General features: G+C 35.6%; 1 protein-coding gene across 5 annotated transcripts in view; it reads right to left on the reverse strand.

Annotated features, from left to right (window-relative positions):
• Window positions 1-14451, reverse strand: part of VTI1A (vesicle transport through interaction with t-SNAREs 1A) — a 251260-nt gene that overhangs the window by 192654 nt on the left and 44155 nt on the right. For 3 of the 5 annotated variants that reach the window (XM_052677445.1, XM_052677448.1, XM_052677443.1), the window contains exon 4: window positions 8428-8505. In XM_052677445.1, the coding sequence (XP_052533405.1) occupies window positions 8428-8505 (78 nt within the window). Of the gene's footprint in view, window positions 1-2180; window positions 2202-8427; window positions 8506-14451 lie in introns of all 5 variants that reach the window. The other 2 variants (XM_052677444.1, XM_052677447.1) reach the window with 1 other exon arrangement.

Consider the following 14451-nt stretch of genomic DNA (forward strand, 5'->3'; position numbering starts at 1 on the left):
GATTCAAACTGAGATCTCAGGAGCTCAAAAGACAGAGCGGCACAGCCTCCACGCGATGCTGCGTACGGTGTGAGTGCCGGAACAGAGCCCGGTAATGAGAGGAAGTGTAGGTTTTATTAACAAACAGAATGGCAAACCATAATTTCTTTCAAGATCTGTTCATACCTCCTTAGGAGAATTATAATTGTGGATGCCTTGATGTTTCACTAGGGGACAAGTTCAGAATTACACCTCAGTCCCTGTACCAGTCTTCGTTTAAACTTTAACATGCATTTTGCATCCAGTATTAAAACAGCACTGCAATCACAACCTACTCAACACACAGTCCCTTAAGTACAGGAAATGGAATGTCAACAATTATTATTTTTTTTAATTATTTCTCTCTCTACCTGTTCAGTTTTGTTCTAGACAACAAATTTATTTACATCTCTTTGCTGTTGCTCTCCAAATAGAGAGAGGAAAAAAGTAACTTCTGAGGCTAACCAGGAAAAGCAGAAAATTACTAGAAGCAATGTCAAAAAAATTTAGCTGAATGATAGAGTAATTATAAGCTCCAAAAGGTATGACTCATTATGAGTTCAGTATAGCTCCAAAGCCCCAATCCTGTGCAATAACATTCTGAATTTTCTTATTTGCCTTCATAGTTTTTTCAGAAAGAAGAGCAGTTAAGTCGCAGCTTTGTTCTTTATATCTAATTAAATTTTCAGAGTAACCTACAAATTAGGAATCTGCCCGTTTATAAACCTATAATCTCTGTTTGCAAGCAAAAATGTTCCTACTATATTGCTTTACAAAAGCACAGGAGCAGACGTGCGAGCGTTGTTAAAGGGTTGAGCGAATGGATCTTGCTCTTCTGAAAGTAATCTCAGAAATCAGGCTGTACAAACCCTTGCAACAATATTGTCATCTGTTTAAATACTGGGACTGTTGGGGAGGGGAGCTCAGCAGTGGTGGGAGGGCTTTCATGCAGTTACATGTTTATTTTGTTTAATTTTTTTTATTCGCCACATTACTCTGCAGCTTCAACATATTAATATCAGCTCCACAAGAAGAAGGAAAAATAAAGTATTCAGGCAACTGGTGAAAGAATCTTTATATCACAAATATCTTACTGTTTCTAAGAATTGCCTGTAATTGCCCCTAATCTGGTTACTTTACATTTCTTTGTCATCACCATTTCTAAAACTTACAAATCCTTTTCTGCAGAGCTCAGGATTCATTATTGATATGCCTGGGCATACACGTTTCAAAAAGAAGATACCAGACAAATATGTGATGTTAAAATGCCTCTAAATATACTTATTCAAATACTTCACTGGTTCAAACTCTCCACGTGAAACCCTTCAAAAATCCGACCTCTAAGTAATCTTGACTTTCCTGAGACCTCATTTTTGGCAGCAATCGGGAAACAATAAAAAAAAGCAGTTCAGATACCTGCTTTGCTCCAGCAGCAAGGAACTGAGTATATTAATTTCAGAACATATACTGAAACATTAGAGGAACTGACCATTAAAACAGACGTTCTCTCTCTAAATATTTATGAGTCATTTTATAACTGGAAGAAAGGTGTTCCAGAATACTGATCTCTAGTGTTACACCTACAGATCTACAGCACACACAAATAAATAATAAATATTGATACGTGAGCGTGGGTCTACTTGTGCTGTATTTTCAGTGGGTTTCACTATATAATACATAAGCCATTTCAGTGCTTCACACCAAAGTCAAAGCGTTAGGAAAAACCGTGTAATTCTGCCAGTGTTTCAGCACAGGTTTTAACCAAAGCAAAGCTTTCACTTTCAGTACCAGTGTACGAATGTATTTACCCTATCAAAGATTTTGTGATGCAAACAAGATTATTACTGTACCAGATTTGATCATGGTATTCTAGCAGACATCAAATAATAGGTTTTCTTTTTTTTCCTTCTTTCTCTAGTGCCTTTAAAAAAAATTCCACTATCAAAGAATGTTAATTTCTTAGGTTTGATCTGGAGATTCCTATGTAAGTATACAATTATTAGGAAAAAAAGAGGCAGAACAGTGAATATTTTAAAGCAGTATAATCAATATTTTTGCTTTGTGCAGATTTCCCTGCAACAATGAACAAAAAGATCTACTTCAGATTTAGAAACTCAGCTTTAAAGGGAAAGCTAGACAACAAAAAGCAAGAAAGTACTCACCTCTTCACGTAATTTTATCAACTGCAACATGAGCGCACAAAAAAGATAAAAAGGAAAGAAATGGCAGGAAAGAAAGATCAGTTGTGTGACAGGATACAGAATTAACATTGACAATTTATCTGTTTACATGTTTAGCATTTAAAAATCACAGACAAACACATTAAAAGAACCTAAACATAGACTACATGCAGAGTTTTTTGAACGAATAAAGATCACTTTCTCACACTGTCACATTAAACAAAGAGAATAGTGTGAAATTCTCTTTTAAACCACATCTAAGACACCATCATGAAATAAAGGGGAATGACTTCATAGAAGTCTATATTATAAAGAAAAAAAAAACAAGTTTACTATTCCTCTCTGCGAAGACTGTACAGCTGAAGTGGTTTTGTGTATACAAGTTTTCAGAATGTTTTCTGTATATTTCAGTTGTGACAACTGATTTCTTATTTTACGAGCAGATCTAACTTATTAATAGATGAGTGCATCTTTACAGCATGTCACCGCTACTCCGATTTTTATATACCTTCATTTGAATGCGACTATATTGTCTGGTTTGATTATTGAACCTCACATCTATATTATCTAGTTGGATTACGGAGCCTCATATGGACACCCTTTTCCTGTTGAGAAAAAAAAAGCAGCTTAGATAAGCGGCTCGGAATGATGATTTACTGCACAGCATATTTAATAATAGACAAAGGAGTAGGGAACAACACAAAACATGTTTCCCTCAGGAAAGACTCACTCCAGGCTCTTATTCCTGGACCACTACGCAGTGTGTGTATGTATACACACATAGTGTATCTGTACATACTTATATAGCATATGCACTTATGCTTATCAATCTACGCTTGTAAATTAACATGATCTAATGCTATTAATAATATTGCTCTGGCAGGTTTACCATAAAACTAAATAAAATCCAGTCTGAACATCGAGTTATGCTGTAGTACTCTCTCCATATACAGAGTGAGATAAATCATTGGTACTGGAACAAAAAGTATGATTACTCACAACAAATGTCTGCACAAGAGTGGCTCTTGGTGAAAAAATTACAGTTCTCTCCCCGATTCCAGTTGAATTCAAAATTACAACAGCTACATCATTATCTCAGTTTGTGCTGATACCTCACCTAGTTTTATAACACTCATTTTCAACACGTGTGTGAGCTGAGAATGTTTACTACTGAGAAAGTCTCCTCAGCCCGAGAAGAAAAAAGGCACTTCCATTACTCTCTATTGTTTCATGTGGCTCGCCTAGGTCTGAACACAGCCTCATCCCAAAGCAGACAATGAACCCAACTATGTGTAATTACTGGGGCTACTACTGCAGGAACTCAAGCTGAAATAATGCAACTTTGCTAGAATTTGGCATAAAGAAAACCGTGCTGTCCACCAAACTGCTGCTTAAATTCAACTGCTTGGCCTGTCAGAAATTGGTCTTTCTCCAGCTGTCCCCCTCCTTTTCTCCCCAAAAAGGCAAACATCCCTTTAGAGAGGGGCGATCTGGGAGCTGATTGCATTGCTATCTTTTCTTTCGGAGGCCACCATTCTTCATTTGGCTATGATACTTAAAGGGCCAAAGTTTAAAACTACTCTCCCGCAATAGAGCCCATTTGGGCATGCCACCCTGCAGCAATCAGACGGAGTTTTAAAATGCTGCACATTTGTTTTTTCAATAGGTTCCAAACAAAAATGTTCTATCTTGTTTGTGCTGCATGGCTGAATTTAAGCTCTGCATAGGATTTGCAGCTAAGCTAAGTAATGGGAGAGGGTTTTCTTTTTCTCTTTTTTTTTCCCCTTTTTTTTTTTAAAAAAAAAACATTGGCTGAAAGATATTCATTCAAATTAACAAAAGATGTATTTTTCCCCCATTTAACAATGCACTTGATGAAAATGTGTTACCTTTACTTCTCTATTTTTGAACATTTTCTGGCATTTTTATCACACTCACCACCCAACGGTAAGCAGCGTCAGGCCGTGCGCAGCCACCATTTTAAGTTATGATAATCAGCATATCCTTGAAACAAAGATACATATATTTTTTTTTCAATACAGAATTCGATACAAGAGGTAATCTGGTCCTTTGTAGGCTAAAAAAAAAAAAAATCTGGTTTACGCTGGTTTGAACCAGTGGAATCTCTTGTGGCTAAGCCTTCTGCTGTGACTAAAATCAAAACTGCGCCGCAGAGAGCGGCCGGGGCTGTGTGTGTGTGCCCGTGTGCCGGCGAGGCGTGCACCACGTGATGCACAAAACTACCCAATTTTTTTTTTTTTAAAAAAAAAGCTGATAACGCTACTGCCGTCTCTGTCCGCATACAGATAACGAATAAATGCTGAACTCTATTAAACGCCCTTTACACATTATCGTGGGTCGAACACACAATTTTCTGAACTTATGATGACAGTCTATTTATTTTGCTATAAACCCTCGGCATGTAACGAACAGATTTGTGTCTGGTAATGATCTGCTCTGCCAGGGCTATATGAAATGATACCGACCTTCTTTAGATCTTGGGGAATTAAATTGACCAACTTCACCCCCTGGTCTGTAGCTGAAGTTTGACACACTTTATGCACAGCAAGCCCAAATCTAATATTATCAGAACTTTGTAGTCAGAAATTAAGTAGCCACAAAATATTTGTTCACCACAAATCACATACGCTGTGCATGTGCATACGGACACGCAATTTACCCTAATGCAAATTTACTTCAACATATTAATGAACACAGCTGCCAAAGAGAAAGGAGTAGTATTATATCTCAAGAAAGTTGGTAATGTCATACATGACTATTTTGATTATTTGTGATTTAGCCCAACATCCGCTTTCTAAAAAGCATACAAATCACCACATGAAAACAGTACTGTGATTATTAAAGGGAAGCCACACCTGTAAGTACTGTATCATTGCACTGAAAAGCTCAAAACTTTCAAGGGATTTGACAATCATTGCTGGCCAGCATGACAAATAAGACTTCAAAGTAACAGAGCCCATTTAAGATCACTTCTGGAAAATAAGTAACAAGCAACGCACACAGGCTTTAGGGGATGGGGTTTTTGTTGTTATTATTTGTATGTTCTTGATGGGAGAAGATACGTCTTCTGATTTGGAATCTCTGCATATGACTCATTTGAACATATTTACCAGATAAAATTCAGAGGAAATTAATGTACACTAAGCAATGATTTCATTAAACAGCTTGATATCATTAACTTACTAAACAGAATTGTATGATTCTTACAACTTCTTACAAGGAGTTTCTATAAACATTACTGCAATAAAATTGGTTATATCTTGGTAAAATCACTATAAGCAAATGTATTCTAAGACATTGTCATCTACACATGATGACAGCTACTAATGGATAGCAAAGAGGAAAAAAAAAGAAAAAAAGAAGTGGAAAGACCAATCATCATTAGCTAATTCTTCACTCTGATCTTGTACTTCAATGTTTCTTCTTGTGAGAATAACTGGAAACTCATACCTATGTATTCTACCCTGTTCAGTACAGCTTTTAACTTGGCTGTAACTCTGCCTTTAAAACTCAACTAAATCCAGAAGTTGAATTAAAAAAAAAATTGTTTATTTTCCCAGCAATGCCTCATTTAGTTCTAGATACTCCCATATCAGCCATTCTACAATATTTGTCTTCTCCTTCCATAAAAAACATATAAATTTTTATCATGACAAAGACCATACTTGAAATATACTGCTCATATCTGTTTCCCTTGGGTAACATCCAAGTGTAACCAGACATTCAGCATTTCTATTAGCAGATTTTACCAACATTTCTGGATTGCTACAGGAACAATCTTTTCTTCAATGATTCCTCCCTCATGAGAGGATTGCCTCCTCTCACTTTGTAGCAAAGTTTGCTGACTGAATTGGAGAACAAAGCCCAGCGTCTTTTAGTTTAACTAATTTAACTGAAACTATTTGAGAAGGAAAAATCCTCTAATAATAGTTGGAGGGTCAGACTATGTATATGCATTCCCAACTGACAAAATTAAAGCAAGAATTTGAAATGCCTTCCAATATTTTATATGGCTACAGGTAATACTTGATCATACCTTCTTCATCTAGTCCAAGTCTATTAAAATAGTAATGAGTGACAGTGCGGTAGACTTGGAGTTACTGATCTAGATATTTTGAGGTAATGCATTGCTGACTGTACAGTAATACTCAAGCCTTACACTTGATTTGGATAACTGCACATTCAGACAAGGTCAATATAAGGCTGAAGTTCGTGTACTATATGATTGTATCTGTAACTAAAAGCAAGAAAGATAAGTAGACATATAAATCATGACATCTCATAAGGAGAAGTGTGTGGTTGATTATTGGAATAATGCAATAAATGATATCTTTTGATATATTGATTGATATATTGGCCTTCATATTATGAAAAGAACAGAAGCGGTTCCTTTACGATAATATTTCATAGTATCTTTCAAGGAAGAAAATAAAGAATTCCAGAATTTCCAATGGTATGGGGGTAGGAATTTCAAGTTGGGTCATAAAAAATGAGCTTATTTACCTCTCAGACTAAATAAAACACTAATAACCTAAAAATTTTGTTCAATTTAAGAAGTGGCCATTGGATGAAAAAAAAAATAATCATGTTGATAAATGCTTGTAATTATCATTTCATTTCTTGAGATGAAACCATATTTCTTCCATCAGATTTCAAAAAGAAATCATAGGTTGCAAAAAGTGCACGTAGACCAGTTATTTAACCATTCCTTAAAAAGTGAAAATAAAATATTTTATCTCATCCCTACACATAAGATATTCTGTTAAAAGTGAAGCTTCTTATCACAATTGCCCTTTTATGTCTGAATTCACACATTTTTTTTTCTTGAAATGTAAAAATAGCAGCACCTTAAAAGAAATAAAATTAGAATTTTAACACTTTTAGAGTACAGAGTTTATGTTCATGACACACAGACCATCAAACTCTTCCCTTAAATTCTCCTTTCTGCAAATTCATATTTAGGGATAAAAAAAGGTCTTCCTATTATTTAAATTTTGGAACTCTTTCTTGCTATATATCAAAATATAAATACCTTCTACGTTTAACTTAAACATAGATATTACATCTGCTATGCAATAAGTTCTGCAGATAAATTGTATCCTGTGTATAATTAATTAACATATGTATTACAGTCTCCCACAGAGTTTAACATTTACACAGCACTTTCAAAATACTGTATAACACTGAGGCTTAAGAGGTCTATGCTTATCCATTTTATTAGAATAAGTCTCCAAGTCTAACTTGTCTACCCTTACTGAGCTTATATTAAGGTAGAAGATATAAAAATTTCAGAACACGGTTCTGCTCTGTTTCTTTATTTAATATTGAAGCAGAAAGTATTCTAAAAAGCTTTACTTTCACTACAAAAATAATTAAAATTCTATCTTATCAGAAAACTTTCAACAAATTTCTCACTCAAAATGCACAACTTTTATTGTAGCTGAGCTGATTTGTCATAAAAGAAACATTCAGCTTTCAGACAGAGCTTGTCAAACAAGTTCAGCACCAAAAGAAATATTAACAGCTGGGTCAAATTACTCTGAATATAAAGTTCCCTTCAGAAAGGAGGATCTTCACTGTAGTGTTCAAAGCAACATGAGTACAAGGTATCATGAAAACCTGAGGATTATCATGCTTTCCATCATTAAAAGAGTTGGATAGCTCTCCGCATTCTAGCACAACATACATCATGAAAACATGCTTTCATAAGCACAACTCAAGTTTTGGTACAGGGAGAAAAAGTCTGTTTAGGGTAGGAATCATACTAGGAAACAAAGCGGTGCACAGCCTAAGTCTGAGAGTGTGTTTCCATTTGTTTTGCCTGCCAGTGTTGATTTAATTATACTGCATTATTATCAAAGCAGCATTATGTACTTTTTTTATTCCTTTTACATGTGTTTGAGGTGAAGACCTTGGCTTTGTCGGCAAACAGCGTGTTTCAAGTTATTTCTAAAGTACTAAATAATAAAGAAAAGAGAAGAAAAGATTTTTTTTAAGATAGCAGACAGCGATCACAAGTTAAAGGGTTAAATGTAAGATCTCCAAGAAACATTTTGAAGTTGATTAAGACCCCAGCTTTGCATTAAACAGTATCACTTCCACATGAGTTGTTGCTAATGCTGTTAAGGAGCAGCTTGAGAAGCCCAGTGTGCCAGTGACCTCCTTCACCCTCCAGCCACCCACTAGGGCTTCTTGATTAGCATCCTACCTGGTTCTCTGAGGAATTCCCGTCATCCCCTAGGAGCTCATTCCGCACCTCATCACTGTAGGCGATCCGTGACCTTTTCTGTAAAACAAAAAGAAAAAAGGGTTAGGAAGTAAAGCTCCAAAGCCATTGGTATCAAGACTGATCATCTTAAACCTCGAGAGCCCCCTAATGGATACCTATTTGATTTAAAAAACAAAAAACAAACAAAAAAACCCCCTGCAATTAAAAGTTATAAAAAAGTCCGTCAACAGCTGTATTTTGATAAATCTGCATGGCAAAAGCTTACAATTTCTAAGAGAGTTATATCCGCAATATTTCATTTCATTTAGACAAAAGCAGCTTAAATAATGCTCAAGACAAATCATGTGTGACCCAAGTTCTAATAATAAGGCAATAAAAACTCGTAGCAGAAGCACTGAAGGAACATGTAGGAACAAAAGTAATTTTCCCAAGAAAGACTTGCTAGTAATACTGTAGTGATGCCATTACATAGAAAAGGAGAATTCCTTTCCTATTTACCAAAAAACAGGAAGAAAAAAAGAAAAAGAAGTATGAACAATAGACATCTGAACAAAACTGGTTGAAATTACAGATGTGGAAAATGATAAAGCTTTTCCTTTACTGCTAAGACCTCCACAGAAAGTACCAGAAATCAAGTCCTAAAATACGGGTTAGAAAACAGCAGTACAAGGAAACACCAGATTACAGCAGATCATGGGAACACCAAAACCAGTGATGGCCACTTATCAGTTAGGACAGACCACAATTAATGAGCATCAGATTTTCTCAGGAGCCAATTTCTATATTAACTCTTAACTAGAGCAAGTGGTGAGCAACTGAGCAAATGACTGAAGATTACCAAGGCAGCACAGCATTTACTGGACAAGTGGGAAAGTCCATAAAAGCTGGACTGATATTCTTATTAATCTCTCTGTCAGTTGATTACCAGACTCTTAGCTAACACTCCTGCATTCACCACTGAAAGAAAGTATTTTTAACATATTGTCTAAAATATTTTCATGTTTGAGTGTGGATATGATCAGTCTTACTCTCCATCATGGGAAGAACTCCGGAGGCAGCCAGAACTGGGCTTCTAGGCTCTTGCTGTAAGCTTCCCTCCCACTCCACCATGGAACTCACTATCAGTAGGAACTCAGCACAAAGAAAACCCTCCTTAAATCTTCCCTAATCAGACAATTGTGCTAAAAATTTCTGATTTTTAAGACACAAGCAAAGAAAACAACACATTAGAAATACACTGAGCAAAGGGAAATTCATTATCTTTGTGACAAGGAAGTGGGGAAACAGGACATCCCTCCTACTATGAAACTAGCAGTTGAGTAGCCTTGCATTGGTCATCTGAGAGCAACACATCTTAGCTTTTGATCTTGCATAGCTCATCCTTCATTACACCTTCACCACAACAATGCTTACCAGTTTGTGATTCAGTTGCTAGTGCTCAGATCTAGATTATATACTAAGGCTAACAGCTGTACCTTGCAAGGACAAAGCATACCATGGTCCAACTACAAGAGATGAATTATGCCAAATCTTTTGGAGATCTCAGCCGTCACAGTTTCATACTAACCAAGCTAAAAGTACTCTACAGCATTAAAGGAAATGAGAACCTTTAAACAGGCTGTGGTATCAGAGCTGCCTGTTTAAATTATTCATTTCATCACTATGGGGGACTAAAACACTCCACAGCATGTAAGAATATCATATGGAGATAGGTTTTGTTTTTCTCTTTTTTCACCAAAAAGCCAACAAATTGGCATAGATTGCTCAATTACATTATTTTCCTATTTTTATTTTATATACATCAAACAAGAAAGGAAATTACAAATATATACCAATAAATATCTACTCTTCTTTTCTGATTGAGATTCCATCTCCCCACTTGAGTCCAGTACCTCAACTGTACAGTCTCTGCCACTTCTACAAAATTACTCAGCCCAATTGATTCTGCTATTGTTACATTTATTTGTCATTATTAGACTAAGACGTGGAGCATGATGCTTCATGAGCATTCACTCCAGTGAACGAGTTGCCTAATTATATTGGACACTGAGATGGTCCATGGTTACACATCATTTATTTGAAACATTTAAGTGGCTGATATTCTCATTCACAAGAGACTGCATGAAGGAAAGGAAAAAGAATATTCTTCATGAGAAAGAAATAAATCTTAACAGCAATGCAGTTTCTAAAGGCCTTTTATAATCCTTTATATCAACGTGACTGAGCTTAATAAATATATTCGTATCATTGTTCCTTTATTGCAATAATCTGTCATGATTAGAAAATCAGCAATTATATTAAAAGAAATAACCCTCTGACTACAATTAGGTGTAACTCTTTGGCATAATCAATAAATAATTTGATATTACTTTTGATCACAGTTTCACTACTAAACGAATCAATAATATAAAAGGAAAAGCCTTTGAACTAAAGTGTTCATTTGTTCTTTCAGAATTTGCCCAAAATATCAATACATTCATATCTTCAATTACCATTCTTATTTTTATTAAGGTAACACTGGTAACACTTTCAAGCATAGCTTTCAAAAAGTGACAATGAAATTGTTCATCCAAACTTGGCAATAAAGTGAGTTTTAGATTTTTTTTTTTAGTTCATAACTAACAGCTGTTTATAAATATGTACTTTAGCCAAATGCAAGAATGATAGTTTGAGCTGGAAATGTCACACACTGCTACAGTTTGAAGGAACCCAATTCATAATGCATTTTATAAATAGTTAATGACTTCTATACATAAGCTAACCAGGCAAATCAAGAAATTGTCAACATTTTTAGTCTTAGTTGTCAGTTACCACTGTCTACTTTATATGTATGCTTCTAGAAAAGACAGAAGCTTTACAGAGTTTGTAATCCACGGAATTTCTGGGCAGCTCAGTATAGGCTATCGCTTCTATGTGCAGTTTTTCTTCTATAAAAATCTGTCACACGGAGAAGTTTTCCTTGTATTTTGTATTTTCTTGTGCATACACACACCAGAAGTCTAAGCACACAAGCGCTTTTACCCCTGTCTACACATCCCCATTCAAAGCCAGCACGCAGATGAACACACCACCACACAAAAGGGTTAAGCTACTTTCTGTAAAACTTCAAGACAGATAAAGTTTCAGGGACTGTTTTAAATGTACTACAGTATCCAGACCTTCTGACAAGGAAGAATTTCTGATTCCAAGCAGATCTCTCTTGGTTTATGAACAGGATTTTTGCATACTGATTGGGTGATTTTCTTAAAGCCCTGTTCAAACAGATAGACTTGCTCAGTTCTGTCTGGCAATTTGGCTTTAAACAATCCGTCTACTTGACCCAAGCCTTAACATTTCCCAATAGAACTGAATGTGTTCATGGGCAAGCACAGCTAAATTAGAATTGAAATGAATTAACTCAGCTTAAACTAATTAAGATCTGTGATCTGCAGCACCACCCCCCTGTATGATTCTACATGTGAAGCAGGGTACATGTAACCAGACTGAGAATTCTTCTACACTACTAATCTGAGTTTAACAATGAAGTTTGTCTATTACTAAAGCATATGAGAAGTTAATTTCCACGGCCTACACATGGCAAAGCAATTGCTTAAATTGCCTCACCTGGGAATTTAATACAATGTTATCATCAGACCAGCCACACTGTAAATAGATTTATAATGCTTTCCATGTGCTAGGCTAGGTTGCATATGAATTAAGTAATGATCTGGTATTACAATACAATCAGCTAGTTCCCACACCTGGCAGACAGGATATTTTGCTAAATTACTACCTATACAGATACATCACAACATAAAAACAGAAAAGGCGATGGGAAGAGAAACAATCTACATGGTGTATGACCAATTTTTACACGGTACCCAAATAAGATGTAGATGGAAAGAGGTATCCAAAATAATCTGTTTCCAACATCTGTACAACACAGTGCATACTTATTCATTTCTATTCAATTTTGGCCTAATTTTCCGCATTCTATACTTTAATTACTCATCCATACTCTGAAACGTTCCCATTAGCAAAGGCCACAACTAGCCAATGCCCCTTTACTCCAACACACTTTCAGCAATCAGCCAAATAATTGATATAAAGTGTATTTTCATACCTGAGCTGCAGAATAGCATTCCTCCTAAATGCTAAGCAGGCCCCTGAGCAGAGAACTAAACCAAGGTGCATTTCAGAGAAAAAGCCCAACAAACCTCTCCGTTTTTCAGCCTCAGTGTTTTAAGAATGGATTAAAAAGACTTTTCTGTAAAAAGTGTAAACCAACAAAAGGGCTTATTTACCTACAAACATCTGTTTTCTTTAGAATTTCCTACTACATACATATGGTTTAAAAAAATAAAAAATAAAAAGTCTTCCAGCATATGTTTGGTCCTGCTCTAGATGTAAATAAATACATAAGATTAGCCTAACCAGAATTATTCCATAATTCCTAGGAATACATTATACCATTGTATTTGGTTTTGTGCTGTTTGAGAGTGGTCACTTTTACCACTGCTCTTGTTAAAATAAGGTGAAAAGTGACCTGGTCTCCAAATGGACTGTGAGGTACTGCAGATTGTAGACCTTGACCTCACTGATGAGATACCTTAAGTAATTTTTGCTGGACAGAAATGGAGAAGTTAGTTTTAAAATTTGGAAGAAAAGTAACTTTGCCTAACAGTCTTAAAGCTTTTATTTGACCAACAATACAATAACACTTCTTCAGAAACAAAATAAATGAAATTGCTCAAAAATTGTGTTCAAACTTCTGTTTCCAAAATTTCCGTGTTTCTCTGTAAGGATTATACATAAACAACAGATAAGATACTTCACACTGACATCAGAAGTGCGTTCTCCTGTTCCTGAACAGCCTATTTTTTATTCAAGGTGGATAAGAAGCAGGAAACTGATTACGTAAAGTCAATATATGACACAATGTAATGCTGGAATTTTAAGCATTTCCTTATGGATATAAAACAACAAATATATTTCTGGCCTAAGGGAGGTAAACTATTTTACAAAACTTACAAAACATTTCACTGGAAGCATCAATGCAGCAGCAGATGTCAGCTGGCAAAAGTCAATGTCTAAGGCTCTCTCACTCTTGTCTTTTCTCTCTCACACACACACATACACACAAAAAAAAAGGTTGCAGGGAACTGTGAAAGAGAAAATACAACTTAAAACCTGTATTCTGCCACTCTGACAAATGTAGTTTTCCTCCAACAACAAGGACAAATCAAACATAAGTGCTAATGTGAAACTAATACAGAGATACTGTGAGACATTTTAAATAGAAGTTACGGGTCCATAAATCTTCACTAATCTTCATCAAACACTTTTAATTTCATTATGGGGTGAGGGCAGAGAGGAGAGTTAAGCAAAACTCAATTTGCATACAACATGAATGTTGTTGAGCATACCAATAATAAATGTTGGTAAAGGAAAAATGGAGTGTCTAACCCAGTGGACCATGTGTGTCATCAACACTGCTGATGCTTAAGCAGCCTGTGTGATTGCATGAGTTGTGGTTAAGAAGGAAACGTGTGATCTGGGAGGGAACTGTAACTCATTGCTTGTGTTAAAGGAGTAACAGTGGATGATTTCTGTTGTGAAAAGACAATCTGTATTGACAAAACCAGCTCATATTTAGTTGAGTTCTGCTTTTTAAACTTCGTAACGCAGATAAGAAAAGATTTTTCAAAATTCAGGAGACTGGAACTAAATGTCCCAGTCACCCTTACATTTTTTTTAGATGATGTTCAAAAATTTCCTACTACCACTTCCAATTTAACCAGAAAACATCAAAAGAGTGATATGAAATACCCCAGTATAAAGAAATACTACTATTACAAACCAAAGTATGGAAAATTTCAGATAAGGAGTGCTTTGGCTTGGACAACACTCTCCAGATATAACAATAAATAATTCCCCTTAGCCCAGTGCTCATGACAATATATACATATTTTACAAATTAAAATAATTCCTCTTTTTCCCGTTTGAACTACAACATCTTACTAA

The sequence above is a fragment of the Tympanuchus pallidicinctus genome, unplaced genomic scaffold, assembly GCF_026119805.1.
Source record: "Tympanuchus pallidicinctus isolate F22 unplaced genomic scaffold, pur_lepc_1.0 scaffold16, whole genome shotgun sequence".
NCBI lineage: Eukaryota > Metazoa > Chordata > Aves > Galliformes > Phasianidae > Tympanuchus > Tympanuchus pallidicinctus.